Source organism: Rhamphochromis longiceps, linkage group LG15 (genome assembly GCF_057381845.1).
Source record: "Rhamphochromis longiceps isolate RC_006_pf linkage group LG15, R_longiceps_female_GT1.1, whole genome shotgun sequence".
Classification (NCBI taxonomy): Eukaryota; Metazoa; Chordata; class Actinopteri; order Cichliformes; family Cichlidae; genus Rhamphochromis; species Rhamphochromis longiceps.
This window is the reverse complement of record NC_140571.1, coordinates 34,797,321-34,823,873: the sequence shown is the minus strand read 5'-3', so window position 1 is coordinate 34,823,873 and position 26,553 is coordinate 34,797,321. Positions and strand designations below refer to the sequence as shown.

The following is a 26,553-nucleotide window of genomic DNA, read 5'->3' as shown; positions in this document are numbered from 1 at the left end:
TCCCAACAATATCAATGATTTCCATTTCTTCCACCACCGTTAAGAACATTGAATGAGGATTGCGGTCAATGAGTCTAGTTTCTTTCTCTACCGAATCTGTCATATCAGGAATTGTTTCAGCCAAGTCTGGCCCAACACTTACAAAGAATTTGTTGAAATCATTTACCACATCTCTCATATTAGTAATATTTCTATCATTATTTGCGAAATACGAAGGATAGTCTGCCTGCCCCGAGCCCTTTTTGATGATGGTATTTAATGTTTTCCAGATCCCTTTAATATTATTTTTATTCATAATCAGTAATTTTTCATAGTATTCCTTTTTACATGACCTTAAAATACTCGTTAATTTATTTTTATATTTCTTGTATTTATTTTCAGCTTCTGTACTTCTGTTCATTATAAATTCTCTGTATAAGGTATTTTTCTTCTTACATGCATTTTGCAATCCTTTTGTAATCCATGGGCACTCTGCATATTTTTGTTTTTTACTATATTTCTTTACTGGGCAATGACTATTATATAACAGTTTAAATTTTCCTAAAAAAATCTCATAAGCTTTATCAATATTTTTTTCCTTATACAGCATCTCCCATTCTTGCTTGAGTAAATCACTTTTGAATGCGTTTATTGACTCTTCTGTTCTCACTCGTTTGTATTTTATTGTGTTTTGCTGTTTAACCTTCCTGTAATTGCTGTTATACACTATAAAAACAGGTAGATGATCACTGATGTCATTAATTAGGAGACCACTTATGGTTCTATTTTCTATTTCATTAGTAAATATATTGTCTATTAGGGTTGCCGACTGTGCTGTAATCCTGCTGGGCTTAGTGATCACTGGAAAAAGTCCCAAGCTATACATTGTATTAATAAATTCCTCTGTCACTCTCTGCTTGTTTGGATTTAGTAGATCTATGTTAAAATCCCCACAAATGAACATGACTTTTTGATTTGTCCTAATGCATGTTTTATCTACCCACTCCTTAAAAATTTCAATATTAGAACCTGGTGTTCTATATATACAGCTTACAATGACATTTTTCTCTTTTCCCATACTAATTTCTATTGTTACACACTCTAATATATTATCTACCGCCATCGTCATTTTTTCTACCATCTTGTATTTTAAATTTTTATCCACAAACAAGGCCACACCACCGCCATTCTTATTCTTTCTATTTGTAAGATTTAATTCATATCACAAAGTCCTCTCCTTTCTGTTTATTAATCCATGTTTCAGATACTGCAATCACACTGAATGGATGTGTAAATTTGCTTAAATATTCCCTTATTTTGTGAAAATTTGCATATAAACTTCTACTATTAAAGTGGATTATAGATATTTTGCCCTCGACCTTGACAGTTTTGTTGAATTGTTCTTCAGTATGATAGTAGCAGGTATTTTTGATGTTAAAAAAGTTCAGTTCTGGATCAATGTCCTGCTCTGTGAAGTGTTTTGTATTCCGTGTTTACTGGTGAATTTATCTCCTGATTAGCAATCCTTTGTGGTAGCAATGTATAATTCCCAGATAATGAATTAATTGATTGTTTCATCCTTGAATACGTTACGCTTTAGCTTCCGTTGTTGTCTTCTATTACCTGCTTTGATGACTGTAGATTGTTTGTCCCGCTCCTTGCCTTTGTAGTCAAGTGACCTGTTAATATTTTTCCAGATCCTGGATGCATTTGATGACCAGCACCTTGGCTTCCTCCGGTGTACCGTTGAGCTTTATAAATATTTTACAGTTTGCAGTCCAGGTGTTCTGAATTTTACCCAGTTTCTTTAGGTATCGTGCTTTCTTCGCTATGTCAGCATTGGATTTGGTTAGATGGTCATTCATGTAGACGTTCGATCCTTTTAGTTTCCTCCCCTGCTTCAGCAGTGCATTCTTATGTTTCCTGTTTACAAATCTTATGATGATAGCTGGTTTATCACTAGCATTTCTCCTGGGCAAGGGGTGGCATGCCTCGATGTTATTACAGTCCAGGTCGATCCCTTTCGACTGCAAGAAACCAGCTACTTGTTGCTCCGCAGAGCTCCCATCCAGATCTCCTTGCTCCTCTTTACTGCCAGCAGTCACAGCCCGAGCATATGACCGGGGTTTTATGTACAGCCCTGTGATGATCACGTCGTTCATTCTGGTATATTGCTCTAGGTCCGCGACCCTGCTCTCCAGATAGACGATCCGTTTCTCCTTCTCTGCATTCTGGTTACGTAGCGACCTTATTTCCTCGACTAAGTCTAGGATATATTTCTGTTGTAGCTTGATAGCCGATGTTTCCTCAGTTAGAAAGTCCAATGACTTTTTGATGTCCTCAATTTCATCGGCGTTCGGTGTACTCTTAGGCCCCATTGAGCTTGTTGTCTTGCTCGCTCTGTTCACCGTCTTGTCACTGTTGATTTACTTGTTGGTGCCTTGCTAGAGGATCCTGGGCCCAGTGGCTGCTGGAGGATCCTGGGCCTGGTGGAGCAGTAGGATCCTGGGCCTAGTGGCTGCTGGAAGAGCCTGGGCCTGGTGGCTGCTGGAGGATACTGGGCCTGGTGGCTGCTGGAAGAGCCTGGGCCTGCTGGCTGCTGGAAGAGCCTGGGCCTGGTGGCTGCTGCAGGAGGATCCTGGGCCTGGTGGCTGCTGCAGGAGCCTGTGCCTGGTGGCTGCTGGAAGAGCCTGGGCCTGGTGGCTGCTGCAGGAGGATCCTGGGCCTGGTGGCTGCTGGAAGAGCCTGTGCCTGGTGTTAATCTTAAAAGTTTCACTCAAAACTATACACTTAAAACTGCACTCTTCTGAGTGCAGTCGAGGAGTAAAAAATCACCAAAAAGAATATTTTCCATGTCCTATCTCATTCCTCATGACCAAGCCACATTAAACAATGGTCAATGGTAACATGAATGACAATGAATTATAGTAGTCCAGTCTAGAAATAATAAATGCATTAACTAGTTTTTCACTGTCACTCTGAGACAGGATATTTCTAATTTTATAGATATTGCACAAATGGAGGAAAGCCGTCCTACATATTTGTTTAATATGTGCATTGAAGGACATATCTTAATTGCCCCTTGGGGATAAATAAAGTGTCTCTGGCTCTGACTCTGATATCCTGGTCAAAAATGACTCCAAGGTTCCTCACAGTATCACTGGAGGCCAAGGTAATGCCATCCAGAGTAAGAATTTGGTTAGATACCATATTTCTAAGATTTTCAGGGCCGAGTACAATAATCTCAGCTTTATCTGAATTAAGAAACAGAAAGTCAGAGGCCATTCAGGTCTTCATGTCTTTAAGACATTGCTGCAGTTTAACTAATTGGTGTGTATGGCAACAGATGGCTTTTTAAGTAAAGGTTTTACTACTGCTACTTAAGTATTTTGTAGAAATGAGGTTAACTCAGAAATATAAAATTGGAGAAAAATGAATTTGAATGAATATCAATGGTAGCCTACTGAAAGTAGCTGTAGATAATGTTTCATCTGTGAGATGATTATGAGTAATTTCTGGGTTTTTCACAAATTTTATTTGTCATCGAAACTTATTACATTCAAAAATAACACTCATTAGCATGGTAGACAAGTGTCTAATTCTGAAATTCAACTGTAGTTTTATGCACGTCTCTTAAAGAGGCACTTGTATTCATGCAAGCTGAAAATGAGATGATGGTGGTAAACAGTGTAGTAGAAGTGAATTCCACCTGACTGTCGCCTCACAAATACTCTCCAGTACTCCTTCCTTTTTTGTAGCTAGCCAGTTCTGTGGTTGATGAATATAATGTGTTATTCAGGGACTAGCAATTGCAATTGGGCAGTTTAGACATCAGTTCCTTTCTGTATCCAAAAGCAGTAAAACATAGGTAAGTTCCAAATACCTCGCTACCTTACTTGTCTGTATTGTACTTACTGCCCCAGGCACTCATCTTTTGGGACAAATATGTCAGTAAAAAGAAAACAAAAACAAAAAGACAAACGAGATGATGGAAAAATGCTGTTAGATCTCTGTGTAGAAACTGTTTCAAATTAATACAAAGTTACAAATCAATGCAAAACCTTGTAACAGTGATCATCTTTAAACGAAAACACATGATACAAGGTGCCCCCCCCCCCCCCCACACACAGAGATATATATTGAATTACCACTGTATTGTGTTTCTAAGTGATCCCATTATTCTTGAGCCTCACAGCAATTACGATGCATTCAAAGACTCAAATGAAGTGTAACAAGAGATCAGAAACAGTTTCTGCTTGCTCCTTTCACTCATAACTGCTAGACTAAAAGAGAGGAGGATTCATTTTAAAGCGCAGGCATTTTGTCTCACCTATGCAGGGGGGAAATTCTTATCGGTCATAATCCTGCAACTTGATTTTCCAGCTGCAACTTCATACACATTTTCCCTTTTAGTTCATGCTCATGTGTTTGTAATGAAATAGCATGAAGACGGGTGTTTTTTTGCATCTCTCTTAGTGTAGAGTATGGTTGATCATTTACAAAACCATTTGTCTTCAATCTCTATACATGTAAGGAGTGAGTGCAAGTTCTAAGTTTTGCACAACTCAGAAACACCCAGTTATTCCACAGTAAATGTAATTATTTGAAATGTAGACTGACACTTAAATGCATTAATCATGATACTTTAAAAATTAGATACATTATATTTATTTGATCAATGGAATTGAGAGATGATCTTGTCTTACTCTCCCTTACTGGCTTAGTTGCAGAGTTACCTTTTTTTTATTTATTTATTTTTATGTCTGCCTTTTATGTTAATCGTCATGAGCCAAATACAGCATGGGGAACCTTTTGACAATGTTTTTTTTTTTTTGGTCTACATTGTGTATTACACAGCAACACATATGTTTTTGCCTTACTGTAAACATTTTCCAGTGTACTTTTTATTATTTCAGAGGGAAAGATTTACTACAAGATATAAGTCCCTGAACAATTAGGCTGACTATATGTGTTCATCAGCCATTTCCCTGCAATTTTGTTAGCCTCTCTTTAACTCCGATCAATTTTTTAGCTGCATCAGAAGTAAGCTACAGACCTAGTCCACCAGTAGCAACAGTCCCACCAAAGTTTCTCTTTTTTTCTATTGCATCTCTGTAATGATGTGGCAACAGTGGGATAAAAGGCGGAGATAAGGTAATAAGATGGCAACAGCAAGATGTTACCACTTAATTACCAAATTAATTATCTTGTATCAACAGCTTTATAGATGAATAATTTAATTTATGTAACTGGGTAATGACAGGCAAGAAACTGGGGCTATTAATGTGGAACCAAATGTGTCTCTGTGACATATATATATATATATTAGGGGTGCAACGATACACAAAATTCACGGTTCGGTTCGGTTCGATACTTTGGTGTCACGGTTCGATATTTTTTCGATACAAAAAAATGTTCATGCCTTTTTAATTTGTCATTTATTAAAATTATAAATATATATTTTAACTCAAAAGTACAGTTTTTAAATTTAACCCTAACCCTTGTGCGTGTTTTTTATTTTGACAGCGAATACGCACCTGCGGACCACTTATGTGCAGCCCTGGTTATTTAGCTCGTCATATTGCAGCCACAGAAATTCTTTTGTCCATGAAACCATAACGTCGGGCTAGCGATATTGCGAGCCCTGTATCTGATTGAGGAATCACTCATCTTTGGAAAAGAGAGTTTATTACAGAGAAATGTCTCTTCCCAAAATAAAAGCTATACTATCCGCTTCTTCTGGGCTATATTCTCATATTAAACAGCTGTCTAAATGACTCGGCTAAAGTTAGTAGCATGCTTGCTTGTTTTTTTTCTGCTTCCACTTGTCTTTGCACTAGGATGACGTCGGCGTAAATGTGCAGTCATATTCGTTGTGTTCCCACTAGTGCTTTCAGGTTAATCTCGTTGAAATGACCTTAACGCCACAACACGGCAAATCTCCGTTAACGAGCTACCGCCGATCGCCCCGTGCATGGGGCTAGACGGCCAACACGTTAACGAGCTAACTGCGCTAACACACTAGTTCCCACCCATGTAATTGAGCATTGCATGGCACATCCAACATACTGTTTTACTTTAGTCCATGACTCGCTTACCTTCAGGGTCATACGTCACATGAAAACCAAAATAATTCCAAACGCCAGATCTGAATGGGGAAGGTCCATGTTGCAAGGAGAGCTTAACTTCTGTCTTGCTAGCTTGCCCTGCACTCTTCCTTCTGACTATGCTGTCTGTGTTGAGCGCTCAGTGGATCTGCGCTCGACAGTGCAGCCTAGGCGGAGTAGTTGAACGCAGATTCACTGAGCGCTCAACACAGACAGCATCGTCAGAAGGAAAGTTGATAAAATAAATTACAAATGTTGTATTGTTCGATACATATGCGTACCGAACCGAAAGCACTGTATCGAACGGTTCAATATCGATACGAATATTCATAATAATTTGTGTGCCCTTTCCATTAATGGTCATCAAAGACTAACCATGGTGCAATACATAGACAAATCGTGATTTACGAATATCGTTGCACCCCTAATATATATATATATATTAGGGGTGCAACGATATTCGTATCGATATTGAACCGTTCGATACAGTGCTTTCGGTTCGGTACGCATATGTATCGAACAATACAAAATTTGTAATTTATTTTATCAACTTTCCTTCTGATGATGCTGTCTGTGTTGAGCGCTCAGTGAATCTGCGTTCGACAGATTCACTGAGCGCTCAACACAGACAGCATCGTCAGAAGGAAGAGCGCAGGGCAAGCTAGCGAGACAGAAGTTAAGCTCTCCTTACAACATGGACCTCCCCCACCCTCATTCAGATCTGGCGTTTGGAATTATTTTGGTTTTCATGTGACGTATGACCCTGAAGGTAAGCGAGTCATGGACTAAAGTAAAACAGTATGTTGGATGTGCCATGCAATGCTCAATTACATGGGTGGGAACTAGTGTGTTAGCGCAGTTAGCTCGTTAACGTGTTGGCCGTCTAGCCCCATGCACGGGGCGATCGGCGGTAGCTCGTTAACGGAGATTTGCCGTGTTGTGGCGTTAAGGTCATTTCAACGAGATTAACCTGAAAGCACTAGTGGGAACACAACGAATATGACTGCACATTTACGCCGACATCATCCTAGTGCAAAGACAAGTGGAAGCAGAAAAAAAACAAGCAAGCATGCTACTAACTTTAGCCGAGTCATTTAGACAGCTGTTTAATATGCTGCTGAGAATATAGCCCAAAAGAAGTGGATAGTATAGCTTTTATTTTGGAAAGAGACATTTCTCTGTAATAAACTCTCTTTTCCAAAGATGAGTGATTCCTCAATCAGATACAGGGCTCGCAATATCGCTAGCCCGACGTCCTGGAGCTAGCGATTTTTTTCAGTCGGGCTACCAAAATCTATCTCTTCCCTGCCCGTCGGGCTATTGTAGGAAAAATATATGTCAATGCTTTTGCATTCTTTCAGAAATGTAGCTGGGTAATTATGTCATTGGCATCGGTGAGCCACTGTCAATATGTGACATATTGAAATCGCGTTTGAATTTGCGCTTGTTTTTTGCTTTCACTTTGCAATCGTGCGAACTGTGTATAGAGAGCGACAGCACTGATCTGTGAGTGATGAAAATTTGTGCACCAATTCCTCTGACATCGTCTTATCAATCGTTAGCTTACTATGCAAACATGACAAGTGAAATCTCCCGCAGCAAGCTTAAACATGTGAGAAGTTGATCGCGCAGAGAATCGCTGAGCTTATGTGAGTGCGTGTGTAAAAGCATTTCAGTTCTGCTGAGCCAAATAAGACAGGTCGGGGTGAAGAAGTGACAGCCAAAGAAAAGCTTACCACAAAACGGAGAAGTTATGACAAATGAGACTATAAGGCAAAAAGAAAGTGCAGCTTTATGGTTTCATGGACAAAAGAATTTCTGTGGCTGCAATATGACGAGCTAAATAACCGGGGCTGCACATAAGTGGTCCGCAGGTGCGCATTCGCTGTCAAAATAAAAAACGCCCACAAGGGTTAGGGTTAAATTTAAAAACTGTACTTTTGAGTTAAAATATATATATTTATAATTTTAATAAATGACAAATTAAAAAGGCATGAACATTTTTTTTGTATCGAAAAAATATCACCAAAGGTAAACCGCCCGCAGGGGCGTGCTGGGTGTTTATATATATATATTGTGGTGGACCACTAGAGGGCTCCACTCACACCCAGTGTAGAGGAAGTGTGTTCCTGTGTTTTGTGGCGCGATATGCGCAGTTGATGTTGGAGACGAATAAAGAAGGAGTGAGAACTGAGAGCTGTGTCGTTGATGCTTACCTCCACATTGGTGACCCCTGTCTCGAGCATGCACCGGGCCGTAGATAACGCACACTCCGCTATGGATGCATCAGCGGCCGCCGGACCTCCGCCTCCTGTTGCAGCTACGTTCGCTGTGGCACTGAAACTGCCGGACTTTTGGCTCCATGACCCCCCCGTCATGGTTCGTACACGTGGAGGCTCAGTTCGCCCTTCGCGGCATCTCGGCTGACGACACGAAGTATCACCATGTGGTGGCCTCGCTCGACCCGCTGGCCACCCGTCGCGCGATGGCGCTCCTCCGGGACCCACCCGCCCAAGGGAAATACGCCGCCCTCAAAGAGCTGCTTCTTCGGCGCTATGCCCTCTCCGACGCCGAACGAGCCGAAAAGCTCCTCAACCTGTCAGGCTTGGGTGGCGGTACCGCGCTCGAGCTCATGGAGAACATGCTATCGTTGCTCGGGCCGGATGACGGTGGTTTCCTCTTCGTGCACCTCTTCCTTCGCCAACTACCGGCCGCCGTGAGAGCTGTCCTCGCGAACTCTCCGCTTCTGCCTGCGAAGGATTATCGCTCCCTGGCTGAAGAAGCGGATCGTATTCTCCTGGCTAGCCGCACTTTCGACGTTCACGCCCTGGCTACGGACACGCCGGCGGCACCTTCCACGCCTCCACCTGCCTCCCCCGGAGCATCCGCCCCCTTGCTGACGGCAGGGATTGCTACACGCCGGCACCGCGGAAAGAGCATCTGTTTCTACCATCAGCGTTTTGGCGACAGAGCGCGTCGCTGCCTGCCGCCTTGCGCTTTCACGGCCCAGGGAAACGGACCCGCCAGCGCGCCGTAGCAGCCGCGACCGCTGGCAATACAGAAAGGCTGCTCTTCATAGAGGACTCGCGCTCCGGGAGACGTTTTCTCGTGGACTCCGGCTCCCAGAAGAGCCTCCTTCCCCCTACCGCTGCCGACAGACTAGCAGCGAACTGTGGGCCGCAGCTCATTGCAGCTAACGGCTCTCCCATCAAAACGTTTGGGGAAAGGTTGGTGACTGTTTGTTTTCATGGCCGGGATTTCCAGTGGAACTTTGTTGTTGCTGCTAGCTCTGTACCTATTTTGGGTGCTGATTTCCTGTGTGCTCATGGACTACTTGTCGATGTCGCTAACAGACGTTTAATCGATGCTCTCTCGTTTTCTTCGCTACCCTGTTTTACTCGGGCCGCCGAGCCCCTGATTCGGGCTAATGTAGTGACCTCCGGGGATGCTTTTCAGCGTTTGCTTTTAGAGTTTCCATCGCTGTCTGTCCCTAATTTCTCTAGCACGGTAACGAAGCATGGGGTTGAGCATTATATTCCCACGGTCGGGCCCCCGGTGTTCGCGCGCGCGCGCCGCCTCGACCCCGCGAAACTGTCCGTCGCTCGGGAAGAGTTTGCAGCCATGGAGCGCCTTGGCATTGTACAGCGTTCGAACAGTGCATGGGCCTCTCCGCTTCACATGGTGCCCAAATCGGACGGTCGGTGGCGGCCATGCGGAGATTTCCGCCGTTTAAATAATGCCACGGAGAATGACCGTTACCCCATCCCCCACATTCAGGATTTTTCTGCCAATCTCGCCGGAACGTCGATTTTTTCTAAAATTGACTTGGTGCGGGGGTATCACCAGGTTCCCGTGCGCCCCGAAGACATTCCTAAAACCGCTGTCATTACCCCCTTCGGCTTGTTCGAGTTTTTGCGCATGCCGTTTGGCCTGAAAGGTGCCGCCCAGACCTTTCAGCGGCTGATGGACTCCGTTTTGCGTGGGCTGCCGTTCGTTTTTGTTTATCTGGACGATATATTGGTGGCCAGCTGCTCAGCGAGCCAGCACGAGTCCCATCTGCGCCAGGTTTTCCAGCGTTTGGAAGCGCACGGCCTGATCATCAACCCTTCCAAGTGCCAGTTTGGGTTGCCTGTTCTGGATTTCCTCGGGCACCGCATTTCCGCTGAAGGTGTGGTTCCGTTGCCCGACAGAGTCCAGGCCGTTTCGGCTTTCCCGCGTCCCACGTCGGTTAAAGCGTTGCAGGAGTTCTTGGGGATGATAAATTTTTACAACCGCTTTCTCCCCAGAGCTGCCCACCTGCTACAGCCACTCTATGCTGCCTTAAAAGGTAAAACAGCCAAAGATCCGGTTGACTGGCTGCCTGAACGCGTCCGTGCGTTTTCCGCAGCCAAGTCTGCGCTGGCTGACGCCGCCCTGCTGGCCCACCCGCTTCCGTCGGCGGAGATCGCGTTGACCACCGACGCCTCGGACGTGGCAGTGGGCGGAGTGTTGGAACAGCGGGTTTCAGGTCTCTGGCAACCGCTCGCCTTTTTCAGTCGTACGCTCCGGGATGCTGAACGCAAGTACAGTGTTTTTGACAGGGAGTTTCTGGCCCTGCACCTCGCAACACGGCATTTTCGTTTTTTCCTCGAGGGTCGCAACTTTGCTGCATACGTTGACCACAAACCTTTGACGTTTGCGATGTCCAAGGTCTCTGACCCATGGAGCGCACACCAGCAGCGCCAGTTGGCGGCCATTTCTGAGTTTACCACAGACATTCAGCATGTGGCTGGTAAGTCCAATCACGTCGCTGACTGTCTCTCGCGTGTGTTGGTTTCTCCGGTGTATGTCGGCATCGACTACGCTGCCATGGCCGCCGAGCAACGTGCTGACCCGGACGTCCTTGCCCTTCAGTCAACAAAAACGGGCCTCGTGCTGGAGGACACCCCGGTGTGGGACGGCGGTCCGCGCCTTCTTTGCGACGTTTCCACCGGCCACCCCCGCCCGGTGGTTCCCCTTTCGTGGCGTCGTCGTGTTTTTGACTCGGTGCATGCCCTCTCTCATCCCGGCATCCGGGCCTCGGTCAAGCTGGTCAGCGCCAGGTTTGTTTGGCCGGGCCTTCGCAAGACGGTGAAAGAATGGGCGGCGGTTCGTATCCCATGCCAACGCTCGAAAATCCACCGGCACACACAGGCACCCCTCGAGCCTTTCCGTGTCCCGGGTAGGCGTTTCGATCACGTTCATGTGGACCTGGTTGGTCCCTTGCCGCAGTCACAGGGTTTCACGCACCTTTTGACTGTGGTGGACCGCACAACCAGGTGGCCGGAGGCGGTACCCCTGGCGTCCACGACAGCGGCGACGGTGGCCAGGGCATTTTTGTCAACGTGGGTTTCACGTTTCGGCCCCCCTGCTGACATTACCTCGGACAGGGGCCCCCAGTTTGTTTCCGAGCTTTGGTCTGCTATGGCTGACGGCCTGGGAGTCAAGGTCCACCGCACCACAGCATACCACCCGCAAGCTAATGGGATGTGCGAACGGTTTCACCGGTCACTTAAGGCCGCGCTCCATGCTTCCTTGACAAGTGGCGACTGGGTCGAACGTCTTCCGTGGGTTTTGCTGGGTTTGCGTAGTGCGGTTAAAGAAGACCTCGGTGTTTCCCCGGCTGAACTGGTCCTCGGCCAGCCTCTCCGGGTCCCCGGGGAATTCTTACCTGAGAGCCCTCCCCCATGTTTCGATACCTCTTTGTTGCCTTTTCGCCCCCCAAGAAACTCATTTCCTGTTCCTGGTCCTGTGCACCACTGCCTGCCTGACACCTTTGTTCCGAGTTCATTGGACTCTGCTCGTTTCGTTTTCGTCAGGCACGATGCCCATAGGACTCCGCTGCGTCCACCATATGACGGGCCATACAGGGTTCTTAAACCAGGCAACAAACATTTCGTTTTGGACTTTGGCGGTCGGCAGGAAGTTGTCTCTGTTGACAGACTTAAGCCTGCACATGTTATGCAAGAGGATCAGGTGGTCCCGGCCCAGGCCCCTCGCCGCGGCCGCCCACCTGCCACCGGGCTGATGGATTCTGTTTTTTCCCCCAGGAGCGACCCGAAATCAACGGAGTCCGAGTCGTCTTCAGCTTTTTCTGACCGCCAGTGCCAGCCTCGCTCCCGGGCTGGGTTGCCCTCTGTCAGTTCCCCACCCCCCCAGTTCAGCCGCTCCGGCTGTTTGCTTAAGCCCCGGGTCCTGGACTAGTTCTGCTGGGTGTTCGGGGGGGGGCATGTGTGGTGGACCACTAGAGGGCTCCACTCACACCCAGTGTAGAGGAAGTGTGTTCCTGTGTTTTGTGGCGCGATATGCGCAGATGATGTTGGAGACGAATAAAGAAGGAGTGAGAACTGAGAGCTGTGTTGTTGATGCTTACCTCCACAATATATATATATATATATATATATATATACATATATATATATATATATATATATATATATATATATATATGTGTGTGTTAGGGGTGCAACGATACACAAAATTCACGGTTCGGTTCGGTTCGATACTTCGGTGTCACGGTTCGATATTTTTTCGATACAAAAAATGTTCATGCCTTTTTAATTTGTGATTTATTAAAATTATAAATATATATTTTAACTCAAAAGTACAGTTTTTAAATTTAACCCTAACCCTTGTGCGTGTTTTTTATTTTGACAGCGAATACGCACCTGCGGACCACTTATGTGCAGCCCTGGTTATTTAGCTCGTCATATTGCAGCCACAGAAATTCTTTTGTCCATGAAACCATAAAGCTGTACTTTCTTTTTGCCTTATAGTCTGATTTGTCATAACTTCTCCGTTTTGTGGTAAGCTTTTCTTTGGCTGTCACTTCTTCACCCTGACCTGTCTTATTTGGCTCAGCAGAACTAAAATATATATCTGTCTGTGAAGGTTCTCAGTCATCCAGGTCATCGTAGTCAAATATATATCCTGCTGCCTTTACACACGCACTCACATAAGCTCAGCGATTCTCTGCGTGATCAACCTCTCACATGTTTAAGCTTGCTGCGGGAGATTTCACTTGTCATGTTTGCATAGTAAGCTAACGATTAATAAGACGATGTCAGAGGAATTGGTGCACAAATTATCATCACTCACAGATCAGTGCTGTCGCTCTCTATACACAGTTCGCGCGATTGCAAAGTGAAAGCAAAAAAACAAGCGCAAATTCAAACGCGATTTCAATATGTCACATATTGACAGTGGCTCACCGATGCCAATGACATAATTACCCAGCTACATTTCCGAAAGAATGCAAAAGCATTGACATATATTTTTCCTTTCTACAAAAGCCCGACGGGCAGGGCAGAGATAGATTTTGGTACCCCGACTGAAAAAAATCGCTAGCCCCGGGACGTCGGGCTAGCGATATTGCGAGCCCTGTATCTGATTGAGGAATCACTCATCTTTGGAAAAGAGAGTTTATTACAGAGAAATGTCTCTTTCCAAAATAAAAGCTATACTATCCGCTTCTTCTGGGCTATATTCTCAGCAGCATAAGGAGAATCATGTGCTAACAGCTGTCTAAATGACTCGGCTAAAGTTAGTAGCATGCTTGCTTGTTTTTTTTCTGCTTCCACTTGTCTTTGCACTAGGATGATGTCAGCGTAAATGTGCAGTCATATTCGTTGTGTTCCCACTAGTGCTTTCAGGTTAATCTCGTTGAAATGACCTTAACGCCACAACACGGCAAATCTCCGTTAACGAGCTACCGCCGATCGCCCCGTGCATGGGGCTAGACGGCCAACACGTTAACGAGCTAACTGCGCTAACACACTAGTTCCCACCCATGTAATTGAGCATTGCATGGCACATCCAACATACTGTTTTACTTTAGTCCATGACTCGCTTACCTTCAGGGTCATACGTCACATGAAAACCAAAATAATTCCAAACGCCAGATCTGAATGAGGGTGGGGGAGGTCCATCTTGTAAGGAGAGCTTAACTTCTGTCTCGCTAGCTTGCCCTGCGCTCTTCCTTCTGACAATGCTGTCTGTGTTGAGCGCTCAGTGAATCTGCGTTCGACTACTCCGCCTAGGCTGCACTGTCGACCCTAGGCGGAGCAGTCGAATGCAGATTCACTGAGCGCTCAACACAGACAGCATCGTCAGAAGTAAAGTTGATAAAATAAATTACAAATTTTGTATTGTTCGATACATATGCGTACCGAACCGAAAGCACTGTATCGAACGGTTCAATATCGATACGAATATCGTTGCACCCCTAATATATATATACATATATATTTATATTTTTTTATATATATATATATGCAGGCTGGGCTAATGGGTGAGTTAAAGCCTGAGTAGCTGACTGTAGTGACGATTTTAGCAGCAGTGTATATATGTATTAATGCCCGTGTTACGGCAAAATGCCTGAGTAACGAAATCCGCTGGCTCTGATTGGCTGAGCCTACAATGCCCACAATGCCTTCCGAATCATGTGACAACCCCTTGGCTTCCGTAATTGCGCTTTGCTGTTCCACTTGAACGATGTATTGTTGTTCTAGTTAGCAATTAGCCTATAGCCTATCGTTCAGCATTGCCTCAGTCAAAATGCGCGGGTGCTTCGACTTACGAAAGACCCTCAGGAACGAATTAATTTTGTAAGTCGAGGTTCCACTGTATGTGTATATATATATATATATATATATATATATATATATATATATATATATATATATATATATATATATATATATATATATATATATATATATATTCAGGTCCCCGTGGTAATCGGAGCACTAGATGCGGTGACTCCCAAGCTAGGCGAGTGGCTCCAGCAGATCCCGGGAACAACATCGGAGATCTCTGTCCAGAAGAGCGCAGTCCTGGGAACAGCTAAGATACTGCGCAGGACCCTCAAGCTCCCAGGCCTCTGGTAGAGGACCCAAGCTTGAAGGATAAACCGCCCGCAGAGGCGTGCTGGGTGTTTTTTTTTTATTTATATATATATATATGTCTCTTTCTGGAAACAAAGTGAGGATCATATTATTCATATTATATTCTCTATCTTCGCTGACCCAGTGTTTTAAGTTTATTGTTATTATTTTCTTGTTTCTTCCGTTTTGTATTAGTTCTTAGGGTTTGAGTCTTGTGTTTATTTTTTCTGTTATTTGTGTCTCTGAATTTGTGTTTGTAAAACAGCCTGTGCATTTCATGTTTTACTTTGTAGGTCTGTGTCTCGTTATGCCCATTAGTTCCAGCTGTGTCTACCCCTGCGTGTCATTTCCCCATTACATGGTTTGTATTTATAGTGTGTGTTTGCCTTTGTTCATCGTCGCACCTTCTGTGTAATTTGGTATCTCTGTGTCTCTCTGCTCTTCTTTCTCCATGTCTTCCCTGCGTGATTCCCCGTGTCCTTATGTTTTTCAGGTTTTTTTTATTAGTTTTCCCAGTAGAGGCTTTAGTTGCTCCCTGTTCCTTATTTCCTGTCTTGCACTTTGCTGTCACTACAAATAAACGCTCACTCGGACCCCAACCAGTACCTGCAGTTTGGATCCTTTTCTCACATCACCACACAACTGCTGCCCCAGCCATGACAATCAATAACCTTTTTTAACTTCTTAATGTAATTTTTTTTTTTACTTTTATTTTTACTTTTATAAGTAAAATGCTCTACTGAGTCAAGTCTGCTACCGGTAACTGATCCTTCATCATGGGCACGATAGGTGCAGCAGTGCTCCAGGGGGCCGTTTGCACAGGTCCCGGGTCTGCTTTTCTTTGCCCTGCAGTGAAGTGGGGGAAATAAGAGTGCTTACTGAGCAAGAAGTCCTGGCTCTCTCCTTCCAGGGATAATCTTTTACCTCCCAGTCTCACATATCCCATGCCTTCTACTCCCTCATGCTTCATCTGACAACATGTCACTCACACACAAAAGGGCTTGGAGGAACTATACACCGCAAAGGCCACAGTCAGTGGAGCCATTTACATGGCTTTGCTGGATGTTCTGTGTGGCCATCCATCCTTCCTTTTTATTTATACTGTCACATCTATACATTATATCTCACCTCCTTTTTTGTATCTCAAAATTTAAGATTTAGCTCCATTTATTAATATTGCATTAGTCCAATGGTGAGTCAGTGCACTGGAATTTCATTCTAATGCACACTAACTGATGTGTCTTCTAAATAACAATAAAGTAGCTATTCTATTCTCTTCAATTTTACACATACACACACACACACACACACACACACACACACACACACACACACACACACACACACACACACACTCATTTACATAACAGAGTGGAAGAGAGTACAATCTCTAAAGAGGGCTTGCAAATGTGACACAAATCTCCTAGCAACCACATCTGGGACCATTAAGAAGGCTGGGTGTGTGCAAGTGATTGCTTTAACGACATGACAGAGAACGAAAGAGGCTTATAAAGGATGGCGTTGCTGTGAGTGTGAATCAATTGGAGATTGTTCTGTTGTAAGTTGTTAATACTCTCATAAAGGCAAGCTGCTGCCATTGCTATTCTATGAACTGCCATGGCAGTTCTTTCTTTTAAGTAAGTAGATAACCTGGAAAACTATTTTACCACTTGCAGTTAATCTTTACATTTTATTCAATGGTAAATGGTAAATGGCCTGCATTTGTATAGCGCTTTTCTAGTCCATAGGACCCCAAAGCGCTTTACACTACATTCAGTCATTCACCCATTCACACACTGGTGATGGCAGCTACATTGTAGCCACAGCTGCCCTGGGGCGCACTGACAGAGGCGAGGCTGCCGGACACAGGCGCCACCGGGCCCTCTGACCACCACCAGTAGGCAAACATGGGGTTAGTATCTTGCCCAAGGATATTTGACATGCAGCCCGGAGGCAGCCTGGGATCGAACCACCGACCTTCTGATTAGTGGCTGACCTGCTCTGCCACCTGAGCTACAGCCACCCCATATAAACTGACTATAAAATAAAATTTTTATTAAATTCAGTCAATTTTAAGTCAATTTTGACTTTTTCGTTCCTGGATTCAATTCAATACAGAAATCAAACTGATTAAGAATATGGAACAGATGTAGTGGGGACACTTGTTGGAAAGTCAAAAACAGTTTCAATTTTTGATTCAGTTTTATTTATATATTGCCAAATCACAACAGCAATTGGCTCAAGGTTCTTTATATTGTAAAGTTAAAGAACCTAAAAAAATACAGAGAAAATTCCAATAATCAAATGGCCCCTATAAGCAAGCCCATGGTCATGGCTATAACAAAGGCTTATTTATGCATGTAAGCCTTTGTTATCAATGCATTATTTTTTTTTCAAATTTCAGATGTGGGCCACTTGCATTTGTGGTCCCAAATCACTTCACTTCAATGTCGTATTCTGAATAAGGAAAGTTGTTGTGCAGCAGTTTGAGTGATTAAAAACAAAAATACCAACACACTAACACTTACATACTGTAAATGTTATAGGGTGACAGGCAGGTACACCCTGGACAGGGCACCAGTCAATCTCAGGGCTAACACAGAGAGACAGACACACCCACCTATGGGCAATTTAAAATAATCAGTTAATCTAACTGCCCGTACTACAGTTCTCAGAATTGTGGGAGCAAACTGGAGTACCCCTTGATAAATTCTTTTCCTTCTTTAGTGATCCCGGGGACTGGCAGTAGAGAGTGGAGTGGAGCCAGCTGGAAAGCTGGTAATGGAGAATTCAGAGGTGCCAAACTGGAAGCATTGTGCCATGAACGTTAAATAAAAACCAACCAAACAGTTACATTGCGCTGTGTCGCTCCAAGTCTTTCACAGTGTAGAAGTTAAGAGCCCATTATTCATGTAAAGTTTTTAATTTGTCTTTTTATTTATATTCAAATAATAATGTATAATATATGGATTATAAATGTCAATTCATAACAAGGATTCGTAAAAGGGACAAACTTTGTAGAGGAAAACAAATGCTGTCACTACCAGTGTAGGCCTCTTTTTTTACTGTTGGTAAATGTATTTCTCTTTACTTTGCTGTATAGTTAATTAATTAATTGTTACATTTTTAAAAGAGAGAGGCTTATATGGGACTGTCATGGAAGATCTTTCTCAGTGGTTTTGCTGCTGTGCTCTATACTTTATATGTAACGGCCTCTAGCATTGTTTGTATATGCAGAGGCAAGTAGAGAGACAAGTCAACACACCCATCAAGCATATGAAGTCAGGCTAAAAATCTCTTTCACTAATGTGCAAAATGTCTTAAAAAGATGACTGAAAATGGCAATTGCAACTAAATTGATTCCACCACTTTAATAACTGACATTAATACCTTAGGTATTATTCTTACATAGTATATGTACGTGTGTATGTGTTACATCATCATCATCATCATCATCATCATCAGCGTGATTTGAAAAATGGGCATAAAAACATTACATGAGTGTTGTGCAAGAACATTTTGCTTGCACAATATACATGTAATGAGTTACTGGTCGCTGGCTGCGACACTCATCTTCACACTGCAATTCAAGGAGCTCCAGCTGCAGCTGATTCTGAGCATCATCAGGGTCAATGGAGAAGTGAGAAAAGAAAAACAGTATGTCCTCACATAACACATGTGATAAGTGTTCTTTCAACCAAAAACGCCAAATCTGCTAGCCATACACAATCTGACAATTTGTGTTTTGCTTGTCCCTTTTTCAGCAAAAAACTGTACAATTTCCTTCTTGAGAAAAAAATCACTGTATTGTGGATCCCCAACTGAGCCACCTCACAAAATTTTATATATTAGATCTTCACATTTAGCTCAAACAGGACATGCTGAAACCAGTGGTGGCACAGGGTTTTGTAAGAAATGAAATTAATGGTTTTCACAGGTTTCATAACATGATTAAATGTGAGATGTTTCAAACAGATATGTTTGACGTTTGTTTCATACTTGTTGGAGAATTATACAGTGATTAAGTAATAGTGTTGCGTCCTTCTTCAGAGACTTACAGATCAGTGTGGACAGTCCACTTCATTCACCAGCCATGACAAGTACGCCATCAGTAATAATCCAACTAACTTTACTCCATGGTAGCTTTATAAGTCAACATCATTATCATTAAGTATGCTGATGACACCACCATGGTTGAGCTCGTCGCTGATGAAGATGGGACAGCTTTCAGGGTGGAAGTAGAGAACTTGTCCCGGTGGTGTTCAGAAAATAACCTGAAACTGAACATCCTTAAAACAAAAACACTCATAATGGATAAGAGGCAAGGCCAGGTCAACTCCCCTCTCTTTATAAATGGAGAACGGATGAAATCTGTCTCCACTTTAAGGTTTCTGGGCACCCACATCTATGCTGATCTCACCTAGACCCACAACATCAATGCCCTGGAATAGAAGCTCCAACAGCTGCTGCACTTCTTCCGTGTGCTGGGGAACAATAACCTGGATCACAAGCTGCTGCTGGCCTTCTATTGCTCCTCAATGGAGAGTGTGCTTTCCTATTGCCTGGGTGTTTGGTATGCAGGAACCACTATTGAGAATAGGAAGGCTGTATGGAAGGTAATTAACACTGCCCAAAAATCATTGGTTGCCCTCTGCCAATCCTGGAGGCCATCACCAGATCCTCCTATCTCAGGAACACCAGGGCCATCGCAGGTGACCCCTTGCACACTGCCCACCACCTGTAAGATCCGCTGCCCTTAGGAGAATCAGGTCCCCCACCACCAGACTCACAAACAGCTTTTTTCCTTGGGCCATTCAGACTGTTGGCAAACACTATCCCCCCACACCCCACCCCTGCTCACCCACATTACCAATCTTAGTCATGATCTGAGTAACCCTCATCACTCAGAAGCAGTGCAAAAGAACTTGGTCTGAGATCTGAGTATAGAGTCCTTGTGTGACTGGCCTAAGCACTTTGTTCTCCAATTTGTGCCTTTCTATTGTTTTGTAATTAATATATGTATATATTGTATATTCAGTGTTGGGGAGTAACGGAATACATGTACCGTCGTTACGTATTTAAAATACAAAATATGAGTAACTGTATTCCGTTACAGTTACCGTTTAAAAAGGTGGTATTCAGAATACAGTTACTTTGTTGAAATAAATGGATTACGCTGCGGTACTTTCCTGTTTCATTTTGTCGCGGGTCAGGACTGTTTGGGTTTTGTTTGACAGCTACGTTCTGTTGTTCCAGGCGGCAGCGCTACGGTTGCCATGGTTACAGGGCGACGCTCTCTCTCTCTCTCTCTCTGCGACTGTGTGTTTCCTAGGTGAGAGAGCGCCTTTTCGTTGTTGTTGTTGTTGTTGTGCTAAGCTAACAGGCAAAATGCTACAAGCATAGCTCTAAAGAATGTAGCATCATGGGCAGTGTAGTCCGTGTTGCAGAGAGAATGGACTGCCATACACGTTATGGGTCTGTGAGCGCGAGGAGGGAGAGAGAAAAAGGGGAGTGGAAAGGTAGGAGTTGTCATCGAGGAAAAACGGGAGCTGGAAGCATGTAAATATAATAATAACCACTTCAGCCAAGCTATTAAGACTCGACTGTACACCGTGTTCGTGTTTTCCTCCGAAAACAATAAGTTCCGTTGGAGCAGTCTTTCAACGCCTCTCTCTGTCTCTCTGTCAAGAAAAGTTGACCCACACAACAAAGTAAAGCTAGTTTTCGGCTACGAGCCGACAGGGACCCCGCCGTATTAGTCAGAGGTCCCTTTACTACAGTTCGGAGTCGCGGACCTTCAGTAATAGTAATAAATCACACGGCAATAGTACATTCACGTTGTAAAAAGCATGATAATATATTAAGTAATCCAAAGTATTCAGAATACGTTACTGTCATTGAGTAACGTAACGGAATACGTTACAGAATACATTTTGGGGCATGTATTCTGTATTCTGTAATGGAATACATTTTAAAAGTAACCTTCCCAACACTGTGTATATTGCACCAAATATTCATGACCATTAATGATCATTGATGAAATTGACTGCCGAGTCCAATGTTAGCTAGTGGTGCTAGTTGCAGTCTTTATGCAAAAGTACTTCATGCAAAAAGACAAAATGGGCATTTGCGGGTTGACCAAGAGTTAACCAATAGTGATTGTTTGGTTAACTGCTGGCAATAATTTTATTTATCCAGATTATGTTGAGTTCCATCATGGTTAAATGCTCTTCTGTAAAGGTTATGCACAGAGGTAATTTAAACCACCTTAAAAATAGACTTTTGCTGTTCACAGTGTTAATATATGGAGACATTAGCAAAGATCAACACTTATGTGGGGTGGTGAGGACTCCTACTGTTGTTTTTCCAGTTTGTTCCAAGATGCTGGATGATGTTGAAGTCAGGGTCTGTGCAGACCATTCATCATTCTTCAGTGCTCTTCGTGGTGTGCAGATAAACAGACATTTTGATATGTTATGGGGTGGCTGCAGCTCAGGAGGTCATCATGATTGGAAAGTTAGTGGTTTGATCCCTGATCCCTCAGTCTGCATGCCAGGTATCCTGGGGCAAGATACTAACCCCCAGTTGTTCTATATATTGCACCATTTACATGTAAGCAAACTTTTAAATCATAACATATATGACATATATGATAGTTGATGTGTGATGGTATTGTATCTTTTTTAACGATGAGATTGTGAACCAAGTCAACGTATCATCCACTCTGCCCCGAGTCTCGCATTGGAGAAAAAACAAAGAATGATGATGAGGAGATGACTACTAATGAGTAAAGGTAACCAAGATATTCTAGTGAATGCAATGGCAAAACATGGCCAAAGTATCTAAAAAGCAACCAACAGCACCTATTATTTAAAAGGAAAACTCACAAATAAAAGAAATGACAAATGTGAGAACAGTTTATGGCTGCCCTCCCTGGACCTGGGTTTTTCCCTGAACCCGGTTTCTTCCTGGTGAAGGGGAGTTTTTCCTTCCCACAGTCCCCACAAGTGCTTGCTCACAGGGAGTCATGTAATTAATGATGCTTCTTTCTAATATTGTAATATCAACATTTCTTCTTGATTGGACCGATAAAGACTGCTGATTTTAATGTTCAAAGATCAATTATTTAACATTACAAATATTAATACATTTGCCAAGTTAGGGATTTACTGGTGTTTATCTAAAATACACCAATGAGCTAAATTAGTACTTCATAGCGATCTAGGAAAATCCAACCAATTTCTTAACTGATAATCCAACTTGGATGGGGTTCTGGTAGTCATTTCCAATAAGTCACAGGGAGAAGCAGGATCTCCCTACAGAGGTTAGTAGCCCATCACAGCACTAACACACAGAGACAGACAATTCACTTTCACATCCAAGCACAGTTAACGTTAGAATCACCAGTTAACATAACAAGCATGACCTTGGACTTGTGTCACAGCTTAAACCAATAACTTTTAGTTACTTAGTGACAGCCCTAACTGAGCTAACCACTGAAACACCATTGTGTTACTTTGTGTTACACTATCTCATACCGTACATTACCAAATCTCCATTTGCACTATTTGCCTATTTGCACTACTCTGCCTGGTTTGCACTCAATGTCATTTACCCTTATATTGTATATTGTATAGCTTTCTTGTTATATGTAAAATTGTATTATATTATTTAATTTTTTTTACTTTAAAATATTTCACTTGCATTTTTAATCACTCTTATATTTAAATGTTCATTTTCTATTTTATCTAGGGATTGAGAGTAACGAAGTTTCTATTCTCTGTATGTCCTGTACATGTGGCAGAATTGACAATAAAGTTGACTTTGACTTTGACTTTGACCATGATGCCCCACTCACAGACTATATACTGTTTTGTTTTTTTTGTTACTTCTTACTGCAGGACTGGTCAATTAGATTTAAACATCCTGGTAAATTCTCCCTTCTGAGTTTGAACGTTTTAGTCAAAATTTGAAGAGGATAACTACAAAAGTGTCTTTAATGTTACTGTTGATATTATTCATAATTTTGTTGCTGTGGCAAGCTGCTACATCTATGTCTGATTATCATTTACATGAGGATGCATGTCCTTTAAAGACATCCTCTCTCTCACACACACACACACACACACACACACACACACACACACACAAACATACTCACTAGGTAACCCTAGGGAAGCCCGGTTTTAAACGTTTATTGACTCGGGTCAAAGTGTGTGTGTTGCTTCCTGGGAAGAAACAGGAAAAAGACTGCATCAGTTGCTCAGTGTCTCTGTGCCTCTATATCACCCTCATCCCAGATCCTCACCCTCCTGTTTCTTAAGAAAATGAAGTCTTGCTTGAGTTTGAACAGGTGAGCTAGAAACCTTAACAATACAACACCGAGTATATAGTTCACTTCATCCAGCAGGCATCTATCCTATTTAAGCCAGAGCTCTCTGCTTTCTACTGCGGGACGTTAATCACTTAATCTTCAAGTCACTTCCACTGCAATTTCTCTCAATTATTCCCAGGATTTCCCACTTGCCATACAAAGTGATACCTATTTTTATGCCTCAGCCTGACAGCCTTTGTGTGAATTCCAGAGATATCAACAAGGGGAGTAGGAAAGGAAAAACGAGAATACTGATTCAACCAAATCTCTTACACATTTGCAACTGCCTTTAAGTTATTGTAGCACCTGTGAGGGTCAGACTTGTTGAGGGACTCATTTAATTCCAGACAGCAGCCATTGTATAATTATTTTTTTTTAAAGTCTTTCTTTCAACAAAGATACAAAGCTTCTGCCCTTGTTATGCCATGGCGGTTATATCCCAATAGTATCAAGTGTTTCCATGTCAGTCTAGTGTATGCTCGTTCTATGATTTTAGCTTTGATGGTACTTTATGTAACTTTATGACACTCTTCAGAGATATTATTTTAAGCGCATTAATTAATTTAATGTGTGTATGTGAGTGTAAGGTATAATACTGGAATTTATTATAATAACTGCATTCTCTTTTACTACATATTGTTATTCAATAACAGTTTAACATTATGAATATGAGAAAATTTAATTTCTTATATCAACAGTGAAATTTACAATGGAAAGATTTACTATTTAGATATCACTTCCTGATATCACTCATAGAACTCAACCTATTACACTATCCCTTTCTGGTAACCATGTGGAGAAAACCAGTATGTTTTTGTTCATCACACCAAGCGCTTCCCTGGTCCCCGGGTTCCCCTGGCTGAATACACACAATCCAAACATAGACTGGTTTAAGTGTTGTATTCCTAGGTGGAGTTTGTGACGCTGTTTGTGATGCTGAAAAACTGTTTGCCATCAGTTTTTTGTCCACAACTCAGTCTGTTCTAGTTGAGCCGCCTGATCCAACTTCTGTCCCTGCAGTGTATCATGACCTAGCAGAAGTGCTTAGTAAGGATCTAGTCCTCCCTCTCACCACACTGTCCTTATCACTGTGGCATAGACTTACTCCTCAGGTTTTTTGGTGTTTTTTTGAAAAGAAAGAAGCTGCTCCGTTCATGCATAGATTATTGCGCCTTAACAAGATCACAATCAAAAATAAGTATCCTCTCCCTTGTGAATTAGTCTGACTCGAACGTCAAGGAAGGTGGTAGGTAAGCAGACTGAGCAGACATTTTGGGTTTCTGAGATAAGCAATTTTTTTTTACAGTAACCTCCATTATATGTGAAACTTAACAAAACGCCACCATAGCAACTAAATTAACAAAACTCAAAAAGCACATTATTCAGTAACACAGCTCATCTCTCCTCCCTCATCTGAATCAAGCAGAGACTGATTATATATAGGGCTATCAATTTACCTTCAATTAGTCTAGCCAGTACCACTAACTTGAGCCGAGGAATCTAAAACTCAACACAAATAAATTACATAAAGCTCCCCACTAAATGGCTCTATATAACAAAACATATTCAACAAATCCCTTTGTATCCTGAAACAAACAAAATAAATCCTTCCTGTGGTAAAAGAAACCCCTCCTCTTGGTTTGACCAGGTGACATCAGACATGACATCATCAGTGCTTTAAAAATCAGGAAATGCTGGGCAGGCCTTTCTCTACATGAAGACTGACAACAAATAAACAATGTATGTATGCACAAATGAGTAATTCTGCAGCATTATAAAATTAGTATTTGGTCATGCCCTTACCAATGCCCCCACTGTGTTTCAGGCCCTGATCAACGACATTATCAGAGATTTCATGAATCATTTTGTGTTTTTGTACTTGAATAATACCCTAATCTTCTAAGTCTGTTTCAGAGCATGAGTCCATTTAGTCTTGCAGCACCTGCTGGAAAAAAAAAATGAGTTCCTTGTCCAGTCCAGTCACAATGTTCAGTTGCGGGCAGACCCGCAGTAGTCATCAAGGCAGTAGTGGAATGGCTGGAGCCACTAAATAAACGACAGCTCCAAAGACTCCTAGGGATTGCAAATTTTCACCAACGTTTTATTCGTGACTTCAGCCGCATTCCCTTACCTTTGACTCATCTGACCTCCCCAAGGTTACCTTTCAGTAGTGCACCTCTGCCCAGCAGGCTTTCGATACTATGAAACAATGCCTCGCCTCTGCGCCCATCCTGGTTGAGGCTGACCTCTCCAAACCGTTCTTTGTGGAGGTGGATGCCTCCGATTTGGTGATCAGGGCTGTGCAGTCCCAGGAGTCAAATGGTAAAATCCATTCATGTACCTTTTTCTCTCACCATCTCTCCCTCAGAAAGGAACTATAATGTGGGTCATTGGGAGCTTCTTGCGATAAAGCTGGTGTGGAGTGGAGGCATTGGCTGGAGGGGACAGAGGATAGACAGAAGAATCTTGCATATCCACAGACTGCTAAACACTTAAGTGCACGTCAGCCCAGCTGGGCTCTTCACGCACTTTAACTTAACTATCACCTACAGGCCCAGTTTTTTTTAAACATGAAACCAGATTCTTTATCTTGTTAATTCTCCACTTCTGGTATATTGGCCAAAAAAGAGGAAACTATCATTTCCCCCACCTGTGGAACTGGATCCCTCTCCTGGGAGATTGAGTCCCTGATCAAGGAAGCCCAGCTTGAGGAATCGCATACAGGGAAAAGACCACCCAACCACCTGTATGTTGCCCCTAAGGTCAAAGGAAAGGTGATTCACTGGGCAGATTCTATCAAATTTACATGCCATCCAGGTAAGAATCGGACAATCGTTTTCATGCAGTGTTTGTTTTGGTGGCAGTGTTACGTCCCCCCCGAAGGGGTCTAGGCATGCGAGTGAGGGGACCAGTAACAAATGAGTCCAGAACAGAATGAAAGGAAAACAGACAGGTGTTCTTAGTAAATAACAGTCTTTATTGTAGATAATCATAACATAAGGAGCCGGCAACGCCGTATTACCAATAACATGCCGAAAAAGGGAAAAAAGGTTGCAACAACAAAGAACACAACCAAACAAAAACTCCACACCACGAGGAGGCACTTCCAGGGGCCCACAAGCTCACCCTGTCACTAACAGCAGCTGGCTTTACTGCTGCCAAGGCCCACAAGCCCACACTACTCACGTAA

The 26,553-nt window shown here is 43.0% G+C and overlaps 2 protein-coding genes and 1 long non-coding RNA gene across 4 annotated transcripts in view; all 3 read right to left on the bottom strand.

Moving 5' to 3' along the window:
- The window catches only part of LOC146652998 (uncharacterized), a 242,880-nt gene that overhangs the window by 65,641 nt on the left and 150,686 nt on the right, over positions 1 to 26,553 (bottom strand). The gene's annotated exons all lie outside the window — the stretch shown is intronic.
- The window catches only part of LOC146653000 (uncharacterized), a 197,819-nt gene that overhangs the window by 31,817 nt on the left and 139,449 nt on the right, over positions 1 to 26,553 (bottom strand). The gene's annotated exons all lie outside the window — the stretch shown is intronic.
- LOC146653002 (uncharacterized) lies at positions 1,473 to 2,357 on the bottom strand. Its single transcript, XM_085382618.1, has one exon. The coding sequence runs from the start codon at positions 2,355 to 2,357 to the stop codon at positions 1,662 to 1,664; it is 696 nt and encodes a 231-aa protein (XP_085238744.1). The 3' UTR covers positions 1,473 to 1,661.

Bases quoted from the DNA above. Each gene is read 5' to 3' on its own strand.
- LOC146653002 (XM_085382618.1), bottom strand. From the start codon at position 2,357: ATGGGGCCTAAGAGTACACCGAACGCCGATGAAATTGAGGACATCAAA.